The 13,387-nt window shown below is 30.2% G+C and overlaps 1 protein-coding gene across 1 annotated transcript; it reads left to right on the top strand.

Annotated features, from left to right (window-relative positions):
- Window positions 1–9,893: 9,893 nt before the first annotated feature.
- Window positions 9,894–12,818, top strand: LOC108692172 (ADP-ribosylation factor-like protein 4C). Its single transcript, XM_018200329.1, has 3 exons — window positions 9,894–10,104; window positions 11,314–11,529; window positions 12,622–12,818. The coding sequence occupies exons 1-3, from the start codon at window positions 9,894–9,896 to the stop codon at window positions 12,816–12,818; spliced, it is 624 nt and encodes a 207-aa protein (XP_018055818.1).
- Window positions 12,819–13,387: the final 569 nt, after the last annotated feature.

Genomic DNA, 13,387 nt, shown 5'->3' with positions numbered 1-13,387 from the left:
ATTTTTGAAGCAAATCATCATGGGCGATGAAAAATGGATAAAATACAAGAATATCGTTCGTAAAAGACCATGAGGTAAGCGCGGCGAACTATCACAAATGACTTCAAAGCCTGAATTGATGGCAAATAAGGTGATGCTATGTGTATGGTGGGATTGGAAGGAAGTCGTCCATCATGAGGTGTTACCACATGGCCTAACGATTAATTCAGAGCTCTACTGTTCACAACTGGATAGATTACAGGAAGCGATTAAGGAAAAACGACCAGAATTGATAAACAGAAAAGGTGTTGTCTTCCATCATGACAACGTCAGACCACACACATTTTTGATGACGCGCCAAAAATTGAGGGAGCTTGGTTGGGAAGTTTTGATACATCCATCGTATAGCCCGGATCTTGCACCGTCTGACTACCATTTGTCTCTGCAAAACTCTCTTGATGGAAAAACATTGGCCGACAAAAGAGCTGCCGAAAATCACTCGAAAAAGTTTTTCGCCGATAAACCACAGAAATTCTACACGGATGGAATTATGAAATTACCTGAAAAATGGCAAAAGGTTATAGATAATAATGGCCAATATATACTTGATTAAAATTGATTTTCAATAAAGAAAAATTTCATTCAAAAATTGAGCAAAAACTGCGGATACTTTTTAAATGACAATAATAGAATAAGATTAATAAATACATTTACTTTTAATCTATCTAGTTGCAAAAATGATCCTTTCAGACTAAAATAGATCTGCGACACTATTATTTTACTTTTAGCTCTCAAACACACAAGCACGTCCATGCAAGTTTCCTGACAGTTACCAGACGGCAACGAACTGTGGTGTGAGATACCCACTCTTACGTCCCCTCGGTTGACGAACCGTGTGACGAAATTTTCTAATAACGTTATTACCGAGAAACAAAGGATGAACCTTTTTCTCCGAGGATCTTCTCGATCACTCTATTCAAATTAAAAAATTATTCAATAGTTTAAACAAATTTAATAATTTAATATTTCATAAATCTACAAATAGTGTTAAAAACACATTTAAAAATAATGTTTTAAACATTTGTTTTAAACACGTTTAAAACGAAAGCAATTTAATTTGACGTAATATTTAAAACATATTTTGACCTGCAACCCTAATTATAGTGAGCTTGGACTTTTGTCGCTCGCTAACATCAATAGGTTAAAGAATGAATTCTTTTATATAAAAAATATGAGTAAAGGAGTATCTGATAAAGTGAATTCAAACATAAAAGATTCTGTCTAATTTCCTGATATTGGGATAATCTCAGCTTCAAAGTGCTTTTTGTGCCGCCAGTAAATTGATAAGACTTCTGCGCGGCTAGTCAATCACTCGTCATTGAAAATTTATTAATATGCCCATGTATATTAACATAAGGATCTCTAATTTTATATGCTGTAGTGTGTTTATTACAGCATAAAATACATAAAGTGCTCGAACCTGTATATATATTTTATTAAAGCCTCATATTATTTAAAGTAAAAGAAGAGATAGTTTTGAAGCATTTTTGGATTAATTTTTCATTACATGACTTGTATTATAATTATTTCTATCGTACGACTTCTAAAAGCAATATTGGAAGAAAGAAATATACATTGAAATAAAATTGTGAATACATAAATATGTAATATACACGTATATACATAACAAGAATACAGAGATATAATATAGCGTGGTACGACGTAGCGCACGCGCATCTTTGTGAGTCGATAATGTACTATCGAAGCAGCTAGCATCAATGATTTATACTGCAGGCATCCCAAATTGTTGAAAACAGATTTTCTTCTCTTTCTCGCGATTAAAGGGATATAATATTGTTATTATATATTTAGCGGGGATTCTAGTTTCAGTATATGTCACAAAGAATAATTTATATCTACAAAGGTTTATAACTATTTGCTCATTTCAAACAATAAATTCTGGTATCAATTAATCTCTTTTAATCTTTTTTAATCTTTTGGAAATGAGCGACCACTTTTCGGACCATTTTTTTTTATTTTGTTAACTCTTCACTCGATTATTATGAAATTTTGCCTGTGAGACAATTTAATAATGCTTTATTCCAAGATCAAAAGTAAAGAAATTTAAAATAGTATACTGAATAATTTGATTATATCAATAAGGCGTATATAGTTGAATACATACATTTTGATGAAACAAAGCAGAATTTCTAATTATTAGGTAATGATAGGATTTAACATCTTAGAATATTTAATAAGCTTAACAGATTTGAAATAAAGGCTATGGGAAGCAATACAGTTTCGCTCGGTTTAAAATCAAATTAAATATTATGCTATTTAATCACAAAAATGGTTATAACGGGCAATTATTACAACTACTATTGCCAATTACAATATCGACTTCGAACTTTTCATTTGAGTTATTCTTATCGAAATATTTAACTTTAATACATGCTGTGTTTTGTGTCTTGTAGAGAAATTCAGGTCAAACGTCCGTATATTGTTCAATCAGTTTCATGATTCATTGGAAACAGAAACTGAAAATGGCATTAAGTGGCAACACATCAAAAACTATATTACAGACTTACAATAAAACTCCGAATCGCTGCAAGCCAACACCGATTACGTTTACATAACATGTTTAGTAACAACAGTAATTATAATTATTAACGTAAATTGTGTAAACGAAGTTGTGTAAACACTGGTGTAAACCTTCATTTACATGACAATTTATGTTAATATAACAGTAGTGGTTACTCTACATCTGATAGCAAAGAGGTAGACTTATAAAATCGGTTTTAAGTAAACACAAACAGTTGTTACGCTTGTATTATCAACTATAAATGCTATGGATTTATAACCAAAGAATTGTATAATTATGTTTATTACATCAATAGAATAAATTGAAATCCTTACGTGTAAACGAATACATACATTTTGAGAATTATAACTACGAATGTTAATAAACTCAATTAATAGTTGCCGTGTAAACATAATCACCAATGTCGCCAAGTAATTTTTAACATTAATATAGTCAAAATTATAATAAAGATATACAAGATGAATCTTAATAGTTGTACAATGGAAAGTGAATTACCGACTCCAATTGAAAATAACTACGCATAAGAGAATTAAATATACATTTTTTTTCTGGTAAAACATTGCTACAGCAATAAAATTCATACTATAAATGTACAAATCGTATAAAGATATAATAATAATTAAAATTCTCTTTAAAGAACTTAAAATAAATTAAAATTTATTATTTACTATTTCAATATTTAATAAATGTTGACAATAACGGATCCATTTAATCTTGACTTTGACGTATATTGTCTAATGGCCCTGATTTTTAGAAGGTTTTAATTCAAATTTTTTATTCGTTCAAAAGTTATTTACAAATAAAATTGACAATATAAATGTGTATTTAATTGTATAATTTAAATTGCAAAATTTAATTTTCCAAGCGAAGCGAGCTCCATCTCACTCCCTCCCCTCCCTTCTGCTAAAGAACATCCAATTTTTCACGAAGCGAAATCCATCCTGTTACTTATTCATTAAAAAATTATTAACTAATAAATTTAACTTATCTTAGGCAGAGAGGAAATGAGGTAGATTTTGCTTCACATGGAATCGTGTCCCTAAGCAGGGAGAGTAGGATGGATGTAACTTCGCGCGAAAAGTCGGATGCCTTTAATTAAGGGGGATATGGGATAGATCTCGCTTTGCATAGAAAATCAAATTTTATGCCTTTCTTCTGTGTTTTTACTCATTTCGTTGATATTGAGTAAGAAAAATATAGACAACTTATTTTAAATATAGATAATACAGATAATAGAAGTGTGTGCAGTCCAGGCATACGCAGGATTTCAGTTGGGGGAGGGGGAAGGGGGGAGGATAAAATTCTATTTTCACACAAGATTTATTAAAACATACCTATATTAAAACCGGTCTTCGAGATTCTTCAGCGAACTTTCTTAATACTTCTTCCCCAGCTTCTCTTCGCAAGCACCGTTTTTTGTACACTCAAAATTATTTTGTTTAAAACTTTTTTTTAAAACATCAGATTAAATTAAACAGCTTTTTTTTTAAAATAATTTCAAACAAATGTTTAAAAAAACGTTATTTTTTTTAATGTATTAAAAATTATATTTTTAATACCATTTAATAGAAGAGAAGATGGTACATTCGTTACTTTTACACGGTAACTTGATTTACTTGATTAATATTTAAGTTTAAAACAATTACATTCATTAAAATATTGTTGAATTGATTCTGAACTCAAACGAAATATTTATTACTAATAAAAATGTGGCGACATTGCATAATTATATAATAATAAAGAGAGGCAGTTGCCTCCCCCTGCTCTCCCCTGCGTACGCCCATATGCAATCTATATAAGAGATTACATAATTACACGATGTTCATTGTACTTTTATGATTGATTGGGAAAATGTCAAGATATTAGCTGAGAAAAGAATGCTTAATAAAAGTTTGGAAATGATTCATATAAAATAACAGGAACAGAGTTTGAATTTACAGAATGATACGTATTCTTTAGACCCACTATATATGAATTTGTTTACGGAATTGTGGATGTTGTTTTTCCTCCCTTTGTTCTTATTTTTATTTTTATTTCAATAACTACATGGTTTTATTATTTTAACTCTCATTTCATCTCTGACTGTCGACACTACAAGACCTTTACGTCGAATCGCGAGAAACGCTTACATGTAAGTTAATAAAATTAAAATTCAGACAAATTTTTAATAATTCTCTAATTTTTCGTTTTTTGTTTTTCTTTTGAATGACATAGCAAATCTGACAATCTAATGAGCGATGTGATTCTACTTATTGACGCAATGTATATGACTTCGGTTTTACTTTATGTAAGTTTTTATATTATTATTATATAAATTAATATTTTTGATAATCATTTATTCATCATTACATAGCTAATGTAGCATTTGGATAAAGAAGAACGAGTTTGAATGAAATTATCGGGAATCACTATCTTGCGTTATTTATGTAATTTTTATTTATATTTTATATTGATAAGAATCCGAATTAAAGAATCGAAACATTTATTCGTTTTGTTACATTCACACGAAAATAAAGAATTTTCTGTGCATCGAATAACCGATGTAGACTCTAATGGGTTTTTTATATTTTTCACTGTTAGAGTCTTTCGAGCTTCATTTTATATATTTGTTTATGAATAATTGAGAATGAATATTGATTAATTATAGTTGCGTATTGCTCTGTTCTTGCTATGATAACTCAAAAATGGTTGTAGATATCGACTTCAACTTTTTTTAAAATAAAGATAATAAATTTTTCCATAAACTTAAGTTACTTTTGTGCACGCAAATTTATTTTTTAAATCCGTTTTAACAAATAATTTTAATATTTCGACATTTTTTTATTTTGCACTGTCATTTTGTAATCTTTATGTTCTTTTTCAGATTTTAGATTCAGTCTATAGACGAGAATTTCACCAATCACCAATAAACTAGCACCAAGAAAATTAGAAAATTTCCACTTGTTTATTCGAAATCATGGCAAGAACAGAGCAAAACACAAATCGCGCGATCGTCTTTCATTATCAATATTACTCTCAATTATTTACATTTTGTGGATTTTTGCGGCTGATTTTATTTGTTAAGAAAGCATTAAAAAAAATGTTAAAATAAAACCTGTTAAAAAAATTCATGAATGTTTATTCAATTGTCTACAAACGACATGAATTTGACACAATTTTTCAACCGTTCAAACCTTTCCACTTTTGTAGGGGAAATGTAAAAGATAAAAAAAAGATGATTTTTTTTAACATTTTTTTTTAAAGAATACTCATTGTTTAAAAAATTTTTGCACATTTTAATGCAGCTATTAAAGAATATATTCAAATTTTCTGTATATAGAAATGTATTATTATGATTTTATCTCGCCATCGGAGTTACTATTTTGTGTATACCGTCGGGACTTTAATTCTTGCCTGAAACAGAAAAAAAAGAAAAAATTCATCCTAAATGATTCTATTTAAATTAAAATTAAATTAAAATTAAAATAATATATAAAAATTAAAATTTTATATGTCTTTGAAAAAAAGTTACGATTTTTATTAAGTAGCGTTCATTTTTTTATGCAAAAAAAAAATTGTTAATATTAATTGTTTTAACTTTTTAAATTCATCATCATAGGAGAGTTAGCTCTTACCTAAGCTAACGAACTTCATGGAAAGTCAGTTGATCAAATAATTTTTTTTAATTATGTACATAAGATTGAAAAAAATGCATAAAACAGATTTAAGAAAAAAATGCGTTTAAAGTTTTCGTTAAAAAATGTAGTTTTTGAGTACTTACAGACGACTCTCTCGACGAGAATCTGCTATTCTAGGCATATAATAGCCCTTCATCTTCTTTATTAAATTCATTCCGAGCAATTTGGGCCAGTCTACGAGAATCTCGGGCCTCTCTCGTGTTACTCAGTTATAGGTGCTCTTGCCAGGAGATTTGTTTGTGTATTATATATTTGTGTATATATATAGCGTGTGCTCGTGCGTTGGTAGTCCAGCTCATAATATTAATTTCCAATCATGATTTCAAATTATAATTTTCATTCGTAATTTATAAAATGGCAGAAATCCCTCATTGAAAATTGCCATTCATAATGAAAACGCCAATTTTGAGTATTTTTACACAATTGAGATATTTTTGGCACCAGTCTCCACATGGTCGAGTTAAAAACTTTCGTTCGCGTTCTGGATACATCTAGACATTGTGTCAACAGAGTTTCGTTTGATAAATAGGTATAAATATGAATTAAATGCTTCTCGATACTTCTGATTCGAGTATCATGACTCAATTACAGATATCGAGGAAACATTATTTATTTTATATCAATTTATCAAACGAAGATAATTTGATGGAGGTGATCCGAAGCAAACGATCATGATCTGATAGTCATGTTCTTGCTGATGTACTGCTAGCATACTTGCATTTTGCTATCTGGATGAATATGCAAATGTTTACTAATAAAAGGAGAGGCCTTTTTTGCATCAAATCCAAAGTTCAAGATTTCAAGAGTATAACCATTGTTTAGGAAGATTATGATAAATCAAAATTGTTTATTTTCTTTTCATAGAGCTCTAAAAATTTTTGCAGAATTTTTTGTCAACTTTTTAATATTGCATTTTCTTATTGGAATTATTTTTACCAACATAAGAAAATGCGGTACTAAAAAATTCTGAAAAAATTCTCAAAACTTTATGAGAAGAAAATAAATAATTTTTGTCATTTTCTGTAAAGTTGATAGTCGGTAAAAAATTATTGAAAACCAATATTCAGCGATTTAGTAATTAATATCTTGTTAATAGTTGCAAAAATTATAAAATGATAGAGAATTTTTTGACACAGTTTAGTCTGTTCTATTCCTATGCGAGAGTTTTATCGTTACTTATCAAACATCCTGTATATTCACTAATATGAAATATACATTTAGAGACACCAATGTCTGTTAGTTATTTAAGCGCACCAATTACAGCGCCAAATTACTCTTATTTAGCTTCCTAATTACTTCTATTTATTCGATTTTTTAATTAATTGTCGATGCAATCGTCATTGACGAATCTAAATGGGATAATAAATTATGAATACATGTGTGCGTTTCTCTATGTATATATGTTATAGTTAAAGTGTTAAGTTTAAATGTATATTCTTACTAATATGCATACATTTACATATAGTATATATTAATTATAAATGTATGTATTGACTACAGTACACTACAGTTAAGTGTATACATTTACTGAGTTAACATTTTGACTGTAACATATACCATAAATTCGCAATATATTTAATTTCTAGAACTTCAGAGAATTTCACATTAGAAGAAACAGTAGGTGAATGAATATATAAATATTTTTTCTGATTGAGAGTAGTCTAAATTCGTTTAAATTCTTGGTCAGTCATAACACCGCATCTTTCTATAGGGTATATATATAGGGTACTTAAAAGTCCAGATTTTCTGGTAATTCAGGGTTTCACTTATTCTACCTTCGTAGTTAGATAAAAGATGAAGATAAAATTAATAAATCTCTGTAGTTGAAGGTATCAGATGTTTAAGGATGTTGAAAAGATGATTGATGTCCAATGTCATGATTGTTTCAACATCAAGCGATAAATCAAATAAAAAATAAAATGTAATTACTATGACTGTTGGAGAGTACTTCAGTAATAATAACTTTTAGTATATAGTTTTGATTTTTCTGGAAAAAAATTATTTAATAGAGGATTGTAAGTGTGATAAAGCATTATATTTTTAATGTGGATTCACAGAAAATCAGATTCATGATTTTTATGAATATAGTGTCTCATTTTCTAATTTTTTATAATGCAACACAAATAAGAGTTTGCAGAATTTGTTGATTTTTGGATTTGTATCTCAAGATATTCGATTATAGATTGTATATAATTAGCTCGAATTGGTAAACAAATGCTTTTCTCACGCTCATTGGATCTGGAAAATATATCGAGATTTTAATGTATGAATCAAACGCGGAACAATCGAATTAAATATATTGCTTGCATGTATAATCTTTCATGCAAATTGATTCTCTAGATTTTATTAAACATATCATCGACTTTTATTTTTATTAAAGTTAATTTAATATGATCTCTGTTTGAATTTTCGTCTATGCATTTATGATCCAATATCATTCATTTGGAGTATTAAGATAATTTTTAGTATTGATAAAATAAATAAATAATGTAATTGGAAGTGTATTACATTTCGTTTATTTTTTACTTATTTGATACTTTTTGCTTCTCTGAAACTCGTTCTACATTATCGAAAGTAAGTAAGATGACTCTATTTCTTTCTAACTATGCAATCTGCTTTACTACACGCGACAATGAAACAATAAAAAAATATTTATTCAGGGATTTCGACCTAGACGATGTAAATAATGAACTCGATCCGTGCGGTAGATATGGTAATAAGCGAATTACCAGTTATTCGCGACCAACTCTAGAAGGTCTGACTAAAAGAGGATGAAGGTGAGGGTTTTATTCAAAAGAGATTTCTAAGATTCTATACGCACGCGCGCGCGCGCGCGCGCGCACACACACACACACACACACACACACACACACACACACACACAGAGAGAGAGAGAGAGAGCACGCGCGCGCATATTGGATAAGCATAAGCGTTTTTATTCCTTTATTTAATTATTTTTCCATTATTTAATTTAATTTAATCGTTTATTTATCCTTTATTTAATTTTAATGATTAAAGCCTAATGTACAATGTATACTCTTTGTTCCTGTTTTATACTCTTCCTTCTGTGTCTTTAAACTTCTGAAGAAACGAGAAGTACATGATAAGAAACACGATTGTCGATAAAACTGTGCGCGAAAAGACAGAAAAGGTAATAAACAAAAAACAAGAACAGGAAGCAAAAACACATAATAGATTAGGCTTTAGTGATTGCAAGAAAACAGTATTCATCGTAATTCGGTTAATATTGAAAGTGACATTGACCTTGATGGAAATCGAGTCCTACTTATTATTAGAGATATGGACACCTGTTTCGGGTGGAACCAGTCGAGAGGCGTTAACTGTGGAACGCGCTTGCTTTCAGACGATGCGGTAGTGGATAATTTCGCAGAAGCGGACTCAAGGTTGAATTTAAAGAAGGAAGATTTTTTTTGTGTGCAGCACAGAGGAAGAAGAGAATTCTAGATGCTAGGCCGAATCAAAACAAAATAGAAAAGAGAAGAAACAAGAGAAAGAGAATTGATAGCGGAAAGAGGGAGCGAGGACGAGATAAGGAAGGAAAGAGAGGCAGGGAAGTAGGAGGAGAGAAAGTAAGAGAGAGAGAGAGAGAGGGTGGGAGGGTGGGAGGGAAAGGGATGGGCGCTGGGATGGGTAGAAGCGGCACGAGCGGCGGTCTGCTCGAGGCACTTCCCACAGGAACTCCTCTACACGTGGCGATGCTCGGTCTCGACAGCGCCGGGAAGACGACCGCCCTGTACAGACTGAAATTTGATCAGTATCTTAATACCGTACCGACTATTGGTTTTAACTGCGAGAGAATTCGCGGTGGCATCGGAAAAGCTAAAGGTACATCTCCCATAATTTTCCATCTTTGATTATCTGTGTCTTTTTCTAATAGATATATTTCAAAATCACCAATTTTAAGGCCTGTTCTTTTTAGCTGAACTTTTTGCATGGTTCATCTTTCTTCTTTTCTCTCCACGTTGGAGAAAAAAAAATAGATGAACCGTGCAAGAATTTAAGTTAAAAAGAATAGATTTTCAGTCTTTGTTTTTGTAATGGTAGTCTCGTTGGCTAAGAATCTAGAATTAATCTTCCTTTCAACAAGACTGTTAATGTTTTTCAAGTTATCGAAGAGAAAGAATTTTTCGCGAACGAATTTTCGAGAAATCAACGATATTACTCGCTTTAATTAATTCCAAATATTAAAATTTATCTCAATAAAATTCGAGACAAATCTCGTATATAGAAACATACAGGATGAAAGAACTGAGAGAGAGTTACAATAAACAATAATTTTTTTCGATATATTCAATAAGAAAATCAATTCCAAATTATTTATTACTAAAAAATAAAACATCTTTTTAACATTTTTCAGCAATAAATAAAATACTTTGTATTAGCAATAAATAAAAGAAGCAGATAGCCATATGCAAGATGTTCATAGTAAAAATCAAGTATTTAAAATTCTTATGTTATAAAATAATCATAGACGTTTTGGCCCAGATTGGGCTATCTTCAGTATGTTATACATACAAAATAAATATAAATCAAGCAATTAATTGTCAAATTTAATTGATTAACATTTACATTTATTCTGTATGTATAACATACTGAAGATGGTCAAATCTGGGCCGAAATTTATGATTATTTTATAACATTAACATAAGAATTTTCAATATGACTTTCGCTATACGAACATTCTGCGTGTGCTTCTTTTATTTATTGTTTATATTTATTAAGCCATTATTTAGCTATCTAACTTTGTATTAAGATTTGATAGTTGAATCTTTTTTTTCTCCTTTTCTTGCTTTCTTGTTTTTTACCAATTGAGTAAATTATTTCTACTATTACTCTCCTACTATATAATTTTTATTCGAACACATTTCTAAATCTAACATGTGTTACTGTTATAAGATTGATGAATGCTATCAAGATTAGAGAAATTGCTCGGTTTCCAATGACTAAACTAAATAAAGATTCGATTATAAATGCAATAAGTCACGTCGTTATGATTTTTTTCCACCTTAAACACAATATGTCTTTTGATCACAGGTGTTAATTTTCTTGTGTGGGACGTTGGTGGGCAAGAAAAGCTACGGCCGCTGTGGAAATCTTACACAAGATGCACCGATGGTATTATTTTTGTCGTTGACTCTTGCGATATTGAACGGCTTGAGGAGGCAAAAATGGAGCTCACCAGAACGGCGAGAAGTCCGGATAATGCGGGTGTGCCGATCTTAATCCTCGCCAACAAACAAGATTTGCCTGGTATAATTAATATTATAAAATTTATTTGAAACTTATAAATTATATTTCAAAGATATTGGACATCTTTTTAATTGGAAAGTACTATTTTATTTTTGTTGCCTTATTTATTTCTTGTTCATTTTTGTTGTCATATTTAGTTGACATGTTCTTTTCTTAAACCTTTTTGCATTATATGACGTAAGTAAACATATTTCTTTTTGTTGCAAACTTGATTCGTAGCAGTTGGTATAAACGACCGTAGCGCGCACGATGTGTTTGTCATTTCCGCGTCGTGTGAACACGTCGTATTTTTCTGAAATTATATTACACACTGCAAGTGGTTATATAAGAATATGAATAAGCGCGCATTTTTGTTAAATATTGAGTTTCCACATTGACGGAAAAATGAATTTGTAATTCAAAAAAGATAAAATATTAATAAATATAAGATATAAATTATAAAAAAATTTGTCATTAAAAAGATATATCTCGCATGATTTTAAGGTATCTTACATACACATGAAGCAAACTATAAAAAAATAGAAGAAATTTTTTTAAATATAAATAAATACAGAATAAGCATTATTTAGTTATTCATTTTTTAAATGATTATTAATTGAATACGCAAATTTATCGTTCTATTTATATAACTTTTGAATAAGGGCCTATCAAATATTATTTATCGATTTTTTTGATAGATTAAAATCTTAATATTTATTCCTATTCGGTATTCCTAATATTTCCTCCATTGTGCACAGATCATTAGTCTTTCTAATATGTATTGGGTTGTCCGGAAAATTCGTGTCGATTTTGAAGGAAAATTGAAACGCAGAAGATTTAAATTTTAGTATACATTTACTAAATTTAAATCTTTTGCGGCACAAACTTTCTGGACAACTCAATATATTATGGTGGAAAATTATATACAAATAAACTTTATATAAATATAATTTATATAAATATAAAAATTTTACGCGAATTTTTATTGAGCAAAATCATTGCAAATTGCTTTGAGTGTCTTTACTTAGAAAGTTTACTTAGTAGTTTGTTGAATTAGTTAAGAATAATATAAACATTTTACTTTATTTTGTTAACGAGTTTTCTATTATATAGGTGCGAAAGAAGTTAGTGAACTAGAGAAGCATCTGGGAGTGTTAGAACTAACCGGAATGCCAGGTAGCGCTTGTATTCGTGTGCAACCAGCGTGCGCTATTACAGGCGAAGGACTTCACGAAGGCTTGGACACACTGTATCAGCTGATATTGAAACGACGCAAATTGGCCAAACTGAATCGGAAACGGGCTAGGTAGGCCAGGGCTTCGGAAGACTGCACATGCGTCTTCTGATATTGTCGATTGCGGACAGCCTCTCCTTTGGCGACGCTTTCCACAACTTCCATCTCGTTCTCTCTTTCCAATTGCGATGAGGACGTAGCACATTAACTCGAAAGAAGTGAATGATGATCACGAAGGGTGCGATCATTTCCCTCTGACTTTCACTCTCAGTGAGATGCTTGTTGGAATTACTAGCATCAATTTTTAGATTGTGTGTGTGTGTGTGTGTGTGTGTGTGTGTGTGTGTGTGTGTGTGTGTGTGTGTGTGTGTGTGTGTGTGTTTGTATGCATGCGTATACATATAAGTATATATCAGTAGAGCTGCATGTGAATATGAAAAAAATAGAAATGGGGGATTTTAATAACTACTGTTCCTATTAGGTTGTTGCATATAACATTTTTTAATTAAAAATTGAGATTATTGATGTTCAAGTTTATGCAATTTTCGAAATTGATATATTATCTATTAGTCTTTTTGATTTATTGTTTAAACAAGATGAAATGCTTTTACGACGCCAAAACTAAAAAAAAATATACTTGAACAG

The sequence above is a fragment of the Atta colombica genome, unplaced genomic scaffold (assembly GCF_001594045.1).
Source record: "Atta colombica isolate Treedump-2 unplaced genomic scaffold, Acol1.0 scaffold63, whole genome shotgun sequence".
NCBI lineage: Eukaryota > Metazoa > Arthropoda > Insecta > Hymenoptera > Formicidae > Atta > Atta colombica.
Note: the sequence above shows the minus strand (reverse complement) of the source record. Positions and strands in the feature narration are given on the sequence as shown.

Bases quoted from the DNA above. Each gene is read 5' to 3' on its own strand.
- LOC108692172 (XM_018200329.1), top strand. From the start codon at position 9,894: ATGGGCGCTGGGATGGGTAGAAGCGGCACGAGCGGCGGTCTGCTCGAG. The intron at 10,105-11,313 runs GTACATCTCCCA...TTTTGATCACAG, and splicing joins TGGCATCGGAAAAGCTAAAG to GTGTTAATTTTCTTGTGTGG. The intron at 11,530-12,621 runs GTATAATTAATA...TCTATTATATAG, and splicing joins CAACAAACAAGATTTGCCTG to GTGCGAAAGAAGTTAGTGAA.